General features: G+C 44.3%; 1 protein-coding gene across 21 annotated transcripts in view; it reads right to left on the bottom strand.

Moving 5' to 3' along the window:
• Positions 1 to 1604: 1604 nt before the first annotated feature.
• Positions 1605 to 11449, bottom strand: part of NDST2 (N-deacetylase and N-sulfotransferase 2) — a 142522-nt gene continuing 132677 nt past the window's right edge. For 7 of the 21 annotated variants that reach the window (XM_064513866.1, XM_064513868.1, XM_064513870.1 and 4 more), the window contains 5 exons: positions 9938 to 10112; positions 9511 to 9681; positions 7425 to 7534; positions 5620 to 5722; positions 3505 to 5423 (listed from right to left, as the gene is read on the bottom strand). In XM_064513866.1, coding sequence (XP_064369936.1) covers positions 5298 to 5423; positions 5620 to 5722; positions 7425 to 7534; positions 9511 to 9681; positions 9938 to 10112 — 685 coding nt within the window. In that variant the 3' untranslated portion in view covers positions 3505 to 5297. Of the gene's footprint in view, positions 2030 to 3504; positions 5424 to 5619; positions 5723 to 7424; positions 7535 to 9510; positions 9682 to 9937; positions 10113 to 11449 lie in introns of those variants that run through there. The other 14 variants (XR_010389693.1, XR_010389697.1, XR_010389698.1 and 11 more) reach the window with 14 other exon arrangements.

Raw genomic sequence — 11449 nt, 5'->3', positions numbered from 1 at the left:
CTCTCAACTGTGCTTTATGCAGCGTATTTTATCTGGTATCTACCTAAATACATTCTTTTCTCTTTCTTGGTCTTAACTTACTTAAGCTCCACATGACATGATTATGGTAAAATAACAGGAAAGAGGGTCCTTCTTATATATACTTCATATGTATATTAAAATCTCCCCTCCCGAAGTAAAATGTGGCTTCTGAACTACTTACTGTTTCCATTTTAAGGGTACTTGAACTTTGTGGGGGGGCAGGGCATGTCAAAGAGTGGAATTAAGCTGTGAAAGTTGTAAGAGCAGGTTGGGGGTAGTCTCTGCTACAGTGTGTTTCAGCCTATGCTTAGTTAATGCTTTTTTTCCTCAGTGGTAACTTCCAAATGCAAGCTTTGCAGCCTGTTGCAAGGTAACTTCACAGCTGTACATTGTTGGTATAAAGACAATTATCATGCTCTCTAAGAAGTGGATTTTTTTTTTTTTAGTGTTGCCTGCCTACAGTTATATCATGACTACTTAAAATAATACTGTATTGCACAATTACTTTATTGCCATGAAGGCGATGTGAGCTATTGCGGGAAAAAAAATGCTACAAATGAAGTTAAAAACAAACAAACAAACAAACAAACAAACAAAACCCCTATTGTCTATAGTATACATAGCTGTAGTGAAAGTGGAAGGGTTCTCCACAATCATTTCCTCTAATTTCATACTTTATTTTGCTTCATTTAAGTCAGCCCAGAGAGGTCCATTGTTAAGAAGTCTGGGAATTCGAGGGCAGTACTTTTATACACTATGATGGTGGCAACAGTTGTGCAGGGCTTCAGGGGCAAGATGTGGTTGTTTGTTATAAATCCTGAAAAGCACCTTCTCCAACGGCTTTATATTTGCAGGGCTTTGGGAGCATTCCAATTTATGATCCTCTGTTACCATAGGAGAAGTAGCCTTAAGCTGGATTTCAGACTGCTGGGGCAGTGTCACAAAATTACAGACGTGCTGTTCCACAGGCATTTTGGAGAGCCTGGAGAAGCTGATAAAGCTATAAAGATGAGCAGGGGGAGTGGAGTGGAGGGGAAGCCCACTCTTTAGGGCTAAAATAGATTAAATCTATTTCTGCTTATGCAAGAGTAGTGGAGATGAATGTGTGGTGAGTACTCAATTACACTGCACATGTACTGTAGCAAAACCAGCTTGTAAAGCATTTTTTTTTTTTTTTTTTGAGATGAGAGCGAATGCCTAATCTTAACTAACTCTGTGTTTGCTCTTTTGTCTTCCACCAGCTCTTGGGGGGTGGGAGGGGAGAGAGAGGGAAACATTTTAAGTGAAGTCTTAGCAACCAGAAGGGAGGCAGCAGTACTCAGTCCATGTCCTACTGAATGAAGGGACTTGGGGCAGCCTGCTGAAAACATTTGTGTTTGTTAGCTTCCACTGACTTGGTGGCTTGCTCACAGGTGCATGGTGTCAGCTAGGCGACACTCAAGATGCAGCAAAGGGATAAACATGCACCTTCAGTTCTATTTGTCATTCATTTACTTGCCCTCTTAATGCTGACATAGCAAAATGACCGGGAAAATTATACAGGGACTTTGCTTAGCCTGAAATCAAAGTACACTCTTGCCAGCTGACTGTGACATATAGTAAACAACAGGACCAGTTTATTAGATTAGGTTCTTTCTTTGTCAGATTAACGTTAAGATTTTTTTTTCTTTCTGACTTCCAGTTTCAGCCAGGAATGTGTCTTTGCAGTGCTGTCATCAATTGAAAAGTTCAGTTTTTCAGGTATCAGGTTTCCTGTAGAGTTGATCCTTGCTGCAGCTTACAAGGAAATTCTCCCCGTTCCCTTAAAATGTCTTTCACTCTATAGTTGAGAATTATACCAGTTGCCAGCATAGCCCTGTATTTCCTGCACCTAGTAGGAAGAGGTGGCCGCCTACTTATAAGCATCTTCGTGATTGATTGCATTCCGGAGGTCTCGAGGGCGCAGAATTTTCAGTTTCACGTGCTGAGCTTTCTTTGCTGAGGTTGGTATATACGGTCTGACGGCTTTCTGTAAAAAAGTTGTTTCTTACTGTTTTGCCCATTCTTATGTGTCAGACATCCTTCCAGTTCTGACCTGTGACCTGCACTGGCTATTACTTCATATTAAAATTGCAGGCACTTCTGATATACCTGGCTCCTGTTGTTTACTCCTTTTTAAGTGGTCAGATTTGCTATGCACGAGACAAAAAAATTCTTAATGCATTACAAAACTAAATTCTCAGGTAATGTTTTGTGCCTGACCTTTTCTTTGTCTTGAATGTTAGCTACTTACCATGAAGAAGTCTCTCTGAAATAGTGATGTGAGAAGGCTACATTTATTTGCAATTTCTGGTATCAAAATGGTAGGAAATATATTGTAAATGACTAATGCTTAGTATCTGGTAATCTGCTTATCTCGCTAGAAAAGATGTCCCTTGTTGGTCTTCACATGTTTTGGAGCTTCTCTTAAGTTTAGGAGCAGGTGTTTCATTTCCACAGCTTTGAAGGGGTCTGGCTTTGAAGGGATTGTTCTGCAGCAATGTACTGTAAGAGGGAGTTACCATATTTTAAAAATGGCTCTTCATCAGCTAAATCACATGAGGACATCGCACATTTGGACCTGGCCACAGCAACTGATTTGTTTTCCATTGCCATGTTAGTTCTTACTGCTTATGATACAGAAGTGAAGGAAGGATAAATAGTAACTGAGAGTGCACAGCTGCCCTTTGCTGACCTAACTGAAGAACAATCTCCAGTATAGCAGCCTGGACATTTAGTGAGCCCCACCCAGGATTTATTGCTGGTACTTTTTTTTTTTTTTTTTTTTTTTTTGGTGTCTTTGAATCCGACTCCTCACAGATATGTAAGTGAGTGAGTGATAACTGGTAACAGATTAAGAGCAGCAAGGGAGCTTCTGTACTTAAAGGAGTATCATAGCATTGGTCCTGGGAGCCTCCTCCTGTGGTAACATATAAAAATACCTTCTCTGTTAATGCTGTTTTTGTTTCTGAAATGCTTGGTGAAGTGAGAGCTGTAAGGCTATTTTATAATGCTGTCACAACTGTGACTAGTTAAACAGTATTTTACTAGCAGTTGAATGTAAGGTTGCTTATTACTGTAGGTCCTGGGCTGTTGGCCAAGGCCACATGGTGGAAGCACACCTGGACAGGAGGTGCACAGCAAGGCTCTGTCACTACTGAGTAAGAAATCCCAGGGCTGCAGCAGCTGGGAATGGCTGGAGTCGTCATTATTGCAAATCAGAAAGACTGAGTCTACTACAGGTTCTCTGAGCTGTGCTGGCTTCTGCAAGCCTGCAGGTACGTGTGCAGAGAAAGAAGCCTTAGAACACTGTTTCTGCAGCAGTAATAACTTACAATTATGGTTAAAACGCCTTTGTTGCCTTCCCAAATTTTAGCTGTAGGGCCTGGAATAGGTTCTTCAGTTTTTCTTACCCCTTCTACCAGCCCAGGGTCCATGACATCACTCCAAACCATCACAAAGAAGAAAAATAAGTAGTACATTTATTGAATCCACTTACTACTACTTCTAGCCTTTATTCAGACACTTGTGCTCAGCGGCGAGAGCCAAGAATTTCTTCATTATCATTCAATGTGAATGATGCTATACATGAATCCAGTGCAGGACGTTGGGCTCTTCTCTGTAACAGGAGTGAGAGAGAGGTTTCTATTCTTTCTGTCCTTCTTTTTTTTGGCTGCACAAAATTACCCTTTCCAAGGGCACATGAAATAAAATACTATATTGCATACTATATACATTTACATACAATGGTAAATGCACCATTCAGAAATACACAATACCTAAGGCTCAATGGAAAAGCTTGGTTAAAGCAACCTCTCTCCTCTGATAGGAGAAGAGGAGCCTATGAAAGTTGTGGAAGTTGCCATAATCTGTGTTTATATGGATCCTGCCCCTCTCTGGAACTGCAGCAATCTTTAAGAACCATCTGTGCCTGGGGAAGGAAGATGGCCCAAAGGACTTCAGAAGCCATCGCTCAGCAGGAGAAGACATGTACAACCATGTGCTGGAGGAATTACTCTGAGAATAATTATCCAGCAATTGCAGAGGAGGCAAAGCACCTTAGTGTAGTTACTTGACTATCTGCTGCAGAAGTAGTAAACTGCCCATTTTTTGGATACAGGAAACCACTTCTAACTCTAAGCCTTCCCTTTACATCTGAGTGATACTTACTTTTACCTGGGTTTTGCCTTTCTCCTTGGATTGTTGGACTGCAGGGGGATTAAACAGATGCTAGTTATCAGCATACCTGGTAGGGGCCCTGGAGCTGCTGGAAAGAGAAAAATGTTGCAATTTTTTTGAAGCTGATTAGATACAGGGAACCAACCTGTCTGGCTTCACCTGCATCAGCCTTATTTTACAAGTACCTGAGATTTGGCCTCCCCCAGCTGCTGTGCTGCGCTAACACATCCTGGAAGTATTCTGAGGTGTCAGTGTTACTGCTTGGATCTCTCGCTTTTGAAATGGTTAAAATCCCTGCAGAGAAATACATGTTACCCAGCCATGTTGCCACATATGGCAACCTTTCCCTAAGTTAACAAACATGGTTTTTTTTGTGTTGATATCTATCTGTGGCTCTTCCTTGTCGCTGTCTGACCCTGGAGCAAGCTCACTGGACACCATATCACACCAGCAATGCTGCAGACCAGGAGAGGTAATCTGTAACGTCTGTCTGCAAGCAGGGTGGAGGGCTGGCGCAGTCCCCAGGAGCCACACGCCATAGCACTGTAAGCAGTGATCACCGCCGCTGCACTCTGCAGGGGGAGGCCTTCTTCCATCTGTTGCTGCCAAGTTAGACTACTAGGTAAAGCTGGGGTTCACTGGACTAGATTCCCCTTTCGTTAAGCTGCTGTGCTTTTCTCGGCAGTGGGCTCACCTCTTATTTCTTTTCTAGTGGACTCAGAGGAGTAAGACATTAATTCTTCAGCTAGTGCCTGCTTCATACACTGAGCACTTTAAACATAAAGCGTTAATGTGCTCTCTCCTCCTGCTCAACGCGGGGCAGGCATTTTAAATCCTCCCTGTAAGTAAGAGTTGAAGTGTAACACACCATTAATACTCAAGCATGTGATTTGCACTCCCCGCCTCAGGGCAGTGTCAGAGGCAGCAGCCCTTCCCAAAGGTGGGGAAGAGCTCCACATATATGTCTGTTCTCTGCTCCTGCTCATTTGTCCAGTTGTTTTGGCTTGACAAGAGATGGCATCGTAGCACACATTAGAGCACCACACATCCCAGTGGCACTGGGGGCAAGGGCGTCCCTCTCAGCTCCAGCTGGAATTCTGAAGTTCCTCTCGGAGCCAGGTCGGAAGCGGTTGTCCAAGTCTGTTCATCAGCTTGGATAATTCAATGTTGTGCTCCCGATAAAAGTCTCTTAGGAACAGCCGTGACTGTGTGGAAAAGACAGATAACATTAGCGTGAAATAAAATGCTACCCCCCCCCCCCCCCCCGAGACACACACACTTTTTATCACTGTTCCATAGGTCATCTAGGACATAGATGGCAGGAAAATCCAGCTTTGTTTGCTCATTGCAGCTCAAGTTTCTACATCTCTTGCTGCCAACAAATGTGAGATGGTTACTCACCGAGACATCCATATCAGGGTATTTTCTTCCTTTACTCTTTCCTAGGCATTTAGTCTTTCCTCCATCTAGCAGCTGGCACCAAAATCCTTTTGCTTCATCAAATCTGAAAAGGATACTTATCTTTAGCAGGTATGGCCACATGTCCAATTAGTAACAGTAGAAATTAACACTCCAGAAGTATTTTCCATTTCAGGGTTTAAAAACTGGGTTTGGTAGGGCTTTTTATCCTATTGGTTCATTTTTTTTGGCACTCTAGTGCTTTGACAAGAAATATTCTACAATCATCAGTGCTTCAGCTTTCTGCAAAATCTGAAAGGAAACTTAGTGTTATCATCTCTGTGCATTAAGCTTTAAAGAAAAAAAAAAAATCAGTGTTTCACTACAAGTAAATTCTTTTAAATCTCCTCTGTAATTGAGAAGTGTCAGAGAATCCCCTGGATGCTTAGAGCCTCAGCATTTCTCACCTTGCTAAAACATAGGTTTAAAGCAATGTTGGAAACCATGTTGTCTGTCATGTCCCTGAATAGGCTGATGGTTTGAGCAAATACCTCTACCAAACCCTGAGGCAAGCTGACCAACACTCCCTCGTCTCTGACTCTGGCGGAAGGGGAGGTGAAACATAACAGCCCGTAATACTACTGTAAATAATCCACCTGCCATCACCACATGTGCTTTGACAAGTTGAGCATATAAGAATATTCTGCTATTTCTGTAAATCTGCCTTCCCCTGGGGCGCCTTGTGCCACCCATTTGGAAAACAACTGTAGGAGGAGACCTGGACTGAGTCAACTCTCGTTCTACTGTTAAAGGCACATGCAATTGCAGTGTGCCCGCATACACATGCACACATAGACATAGCACCCACTACCCTTAGCTACCATAGATTGTGATAGCAGAAAAGATGTGAAAGCACAGGTTTTAGCTGCCAAGAGCAATATTCAGGCACTCCAATAGATTTGCAGAACTTCTACTGAAGCCCGGTATTGCCACAGTTTAGCTTCAGTTAGCACTTAAATCTGCTCAGACTAACTGCACTGTCAACAGGATCACAGCAACATCTGAGCAATGTCCTTCAACTTTGGTGCAGCAAGGCAGTGCCTCTTCTAGCACTTCCACAGATGATAGCTCTGGGTACCTGTCAAGTCCAACTCTTCTGTAATTATAGTAGACCCTCTACCTCAAAACTGTGGGACATGTCCTGAAACTCCATCTAGGCAAAGATATGAGCTGACTGTCTCACATTTTATCACACAGTCTCTTGCCTTCTGCCAGATTCAAGGTCTAACACAAAGCATAAGGAACGCTAATAATTCCAAGCACCTTCTCTGAAACTACAAAGACCCAATGGAAAACATAGGAATTACTGTTGTGGGCAGCTTCATGCTCTTCCACAACAGTGCCAAGAAACAACCACCTTCATTTCTGGAAAGACTAAGTTACAATTCCAGTCTTAGCCTAGCACCTCATGCTATCTGAACACAACCATCTGAACCTAGTTTTAGAGTTAGGCATAACCTCTGAAACCTTGGCAGGTCATGTGGTCACTTCCAGCCAAGTGCTGGTGCTACTAAGCACCACACTGAGCCAATAAAGCTTCTTTGAAATCTTTACACCCTCTAGTGCAACTTTCAGTCCCTATGTAAGAGGGGTGAGACAGGGCTAGCAAGAGACCAAACACCCTCTCAAGGGAAGACTGCTGTCAGGCTGACAGTGCAACTGCTAACTAACTGTGCCATCTAGCTTGTGACTATTAGCTGTGTTCACACATATGCACATAGAGAAAGTCACATAAATGATTTCCTTACCTGAGGGCCTGGGTGTAGTTGAAGAGTGGTGTAACACCCAAGAACTTCTGGATGCTGTCCATTACAGAGACAGGGTTGTGTCTCAGCTCCTGACCATCCACTATGAGAACCTGAAACGAGAACAGCCACCTCAGCCTCTGACAGCAGCTCAGAGCTGAGACATTCGTGTGTGTCATGCTGAAGGACACCTGTGAGCGTCCTGGCTCCTGCAACTGCCACGGGCCTCAGCACTGAGTAACAGCTCCTGTAGTACGTACTGTTTGTTCTAGGGCAACACGGTGAGAAGACTTTGGGGGGTGTGGGGGGTGGCCCGTTTGTCACCAGAGCCACAGAAGCTGTGATAAAGGGCAGCAAGTACCATAAGACAGTAGATCCCAACAAGCTTTGCTTAATAAACTTGTCTTTGGCCAAGTAACTCCTTGTAACTGAGCATCGAGGTCCAGCACTAGCATGAATTATAGTTGGTCTTTGGATGTTTTATCTGTCCTTTCTAAGATGCCTGTAGTCATTATGCTAAATATTCTTCTGTAACATATGATGATTCTCCTATTGCATGTATGATAAGCAATAACAATATCTTGTGCTAAGGGATTACCTACTCCAAAAAACACAGTACAGAAACAGTAACATGAACTGAAGTCTGGGGAAGAGGGGACCCTGACCTATAGCAAGTACCAACGCAGGGGATGGTATGTCAGTGCAAAGGTACCAGGAAGAGTGGCAATGCTCTTTTTTCCCCCCCCCCATCTATTTTTAAGCAGTGATCACACATTTCTTTGGCTCTATCATTCCTCGCAGTAGTAACCTCCAGGAGTAGTAAGGCAATGAGACACAAGCCTTTGCACTTTACACAGGAACAGTCTACATTTACTTGCTTGCTCCAACTCCACAAACAGAGAGGAATGCAGTAACTTGCTCCTGCCTCTTACTGATTAATGAAGGAGGCAGGTTGAGCTGTTGGTTAAATTCTTAATTCTCAGTCACACACACAAGGCATGAATGGCAGGATTAATACAATCGCTTCTGACTACACGTCACACTGTCTTGGAGGAGTTCCTTCCTGCCACTGTTTCTCATTGTGATGGGGCACCAGTTAGTTGCTCTTTCTGCTAAGTATTCCATGACAGAAAGCTGGTTTGCACTAGCCCCAGTCTGATGGTAACCAGGGGTGTAAGTCTCTGCTCTCTTTTTCCTTCTCTCTTTCAGTCTTGGTAGATCTATCATGTGAAGTTGAGGCTGCTGCTCCTGCACAGAATAATTGACTGAATATGCGTTTAAGGCTCTGCTGGATTATAGACTGTCTGAGGACAGCAGAAAGGAACTTGAAAAAAAATACTTCCTGACTCACAACACATTAGACAGTTTGAAAATTTCTTGGGAATTTAGAAACTAAAATGATCTGTAGTGTATATTAATTGACCTTTTGCAAATGTACAGACAAAACACAGAATCCTGACACATCTGCAGTGAAATTTCCCCTCAGCAGAGAGCTAAAGGCTTCACAACATGGGAACTAACAAGTGGCAGAGTCCAAGAGCCTGTCTTTAAAGCAGTAAAACCACAGCAAGTAGCTGAACACCCGCTGGGCCTGAAGAGGATCGCAGGGCTGCAGGCTGCCAAGATGAAAGGAAGGGAATGCTAGCACTGCTGTTCCTGAACTTCTTAATACCGTGGAGCTGTCTGGGAGATCACAGTCTCCTTGCACACATTTACTTTTACTCAGCAACCTGCAGATTCCAGATCCCAAATGAGATTTTACAAATGCAATAAAGCACAAAACTGAACTTTGCACGCCTGATCCCTTATCAGCTCATACTAGGAGGAAGCAAGTGGTGGTTCTTGTTCCAAAAGACAAGGCAAAAGGTGAAATGAAAACAGAATGAAAGAAAGAGATAAAGAGAGTTTTCTGCTTCTCTGCAATCAACACACAAGGGGCTCTGAGAGCCCAGTCCCTATTCTGTCATCTCAGCTTCAGGCCAGACTGCAGTGTTCAGTCCCTGGGCCCAAGGTTTTTGCATGATCCCATCCAAAGTCAGCAATGTCAGGGCATCATTAACCTGCTTCATCCTCCTGCCAAACCTCCTACCTGCCCAGAGGGGAAGTATGTTAGCCAACGCTCCAGATGAGTTGAATACCAGCCAGGGAGCAGGCATCGACTTTGCAGGTTGCGCAGTTCCTGAGGGGCCTGGGATCTTGCAGAGATCACCTGGTAGAAGGTGTAATTCAGCGCCACAGGGTCATCGTGAGCACGTTGGTGCTGAAAAACATATGCCAAATTAGGGAGCAGGAACACAAAATTCCACATTTCCCATGCCAGCATACACATCTCTGTGCAGACCCCACTGACTCTTAGCACAAAGACCTACCAATGCCTTTGTCCGTAACTGTCCGCACTCGGGGGCAGCCTGTACCATCTCCCCTGGTCTCCCTATGGAAATGGATTCACAGCCTTCTGCCCCACCTTACTGGGATCTCTCCCTGCCCTCCCCAGCAGAGCGGTGCAGGGAGCTCACCTGGTACCATGAGTAGGCTCGGTCAGCAGGGTTGATCAGGACAGTAATGATTTTGGCTCGAGGAAGCAGGGCTGCACCACGTTTCGGTACCACCTCTGTGTCAAAGTAATTGGCACTCTTCTCAAACATGAAGTCTGTGCTGGCATTGGAGGGGATGGGGAAGAATTCCATGTACCTGCCGAACGGACAGGATGCTGGTGAGCAGCACGGCCCGACAGAAATGGTGCACAGCAAAACAATGCCCTCGTGCCTCCCCGACAGATGTGGCTCACAGAACAACCACACCTCCCCAGCAAGGCAACGAGTGAGCAAACCAGTGCAAAGGTGGGGCAGAGGGATGACTTGCAAAGAGATGGTGGAGCACGGGACAGAAAGTAGGAGGCAATAAAAGGGATAAGGAATTATTTTCTTGAGAGTGCACTCCCCAAGTCCTGGTGTAGTGGCAGTACAAGGCTGAGAGTAGAGGACTAGTTGCAAACTCCAGGTTTGCAAAAATACCTTTAAAAGCAGGAGAAAAGAAGATTTGCCCAAGAGTAATGGTGCTGATCAGGACCAACTACCTGCCCTGCCACTGACCTCTGGTTTAGACCTGAGTAAATCATTCGTCTCTTTGTACCTCAGTTCATAGCTGAGAAATAGGATAAGAGCTCTGCTCTACCTTACATGAGCTTGTAAAATTAATAACAGAGAAAGTGTAAGGCATTTGAGTAATGGGAGGAGAGAGGGGTAGTGGGGGGACAGAACACTGTAAAGTACCTGAAGGCTGGTCTCTGCTGAAATTTCCATCCTCAACACCAAGATTCTCCCCTTGCATATGATGCTACATTCAGCTCAAGTTGGATGACTTTTCCAGGGGATGCACATGAAAGCCTAGGCTTTCAAGGACTATCAGCTAACACAGCCACTCTGTAGTGCTGATTCACATTAGTGCTGATTCACATTAGCTTCACTCAAGTACCACCAACCCTCCAATGTCTTTTCAACTGTCCTCTAAAAGCTCAGAGAAGTCAGACAAGTTCTCCTGCAGCTCCTGGGGAAAGAAATCCCATGGCACACCGCCGTCCCTCAGAGCCTCGCTTTAGGGAGTGCGGTGCCAGGGTGGACCCAGAATTCATACTTCAAGCAAGAAAAGCCTTTAAAATTTATCTGCCTGGAAACACAGCAGCGTAATAGTGCCCCAGTGACACTGGTATTGCTCCACCAGGTAGAAACACTCACTTTATCATAATTGCATACTTGTGCAGGTAAAGATCAGAGTATGCATGTGACCAAAGAGACTCTGGAGTCGGTATAAGGAATGCAATGACATCTCTCTAAGTCTAAAGGGCCCAGAACAACAGCATGGAGGCTGTCCCCTCTGTCCTGTGTGTCTTAACTCACAGACCATGAAGAACTTTTTTTTTAGAGAGCACACCATTGTCTGCTTTGCATGTCAAAGAAGAGGAAATCTCATGATGGCAGTGGATTCAACAAAGATTCTTTAAATTTTTAAAGCTTGGGAAAAATCAGGCC

The sequence above is a fragment of the Dromaius novaehollandiae genome, chromosome 6 (assembly GCF_036370855.1).
Source record: "Dromaius novaehollandiae isolate bDroNov1 chromosome 6, bDroNov1.hap1, whole genome shotgun sequence".
NCBI classification, from domain to species: domain Eukaryota; kingdom Metazoa; phylum Chordata; class Aves; order Casuariiformes; family Dromaiidae; genus Dromaius; species Dromaius novaehollandiae.
This window is presented reverse-complemented; position numbering and strand designations above follow the sequence as displayed.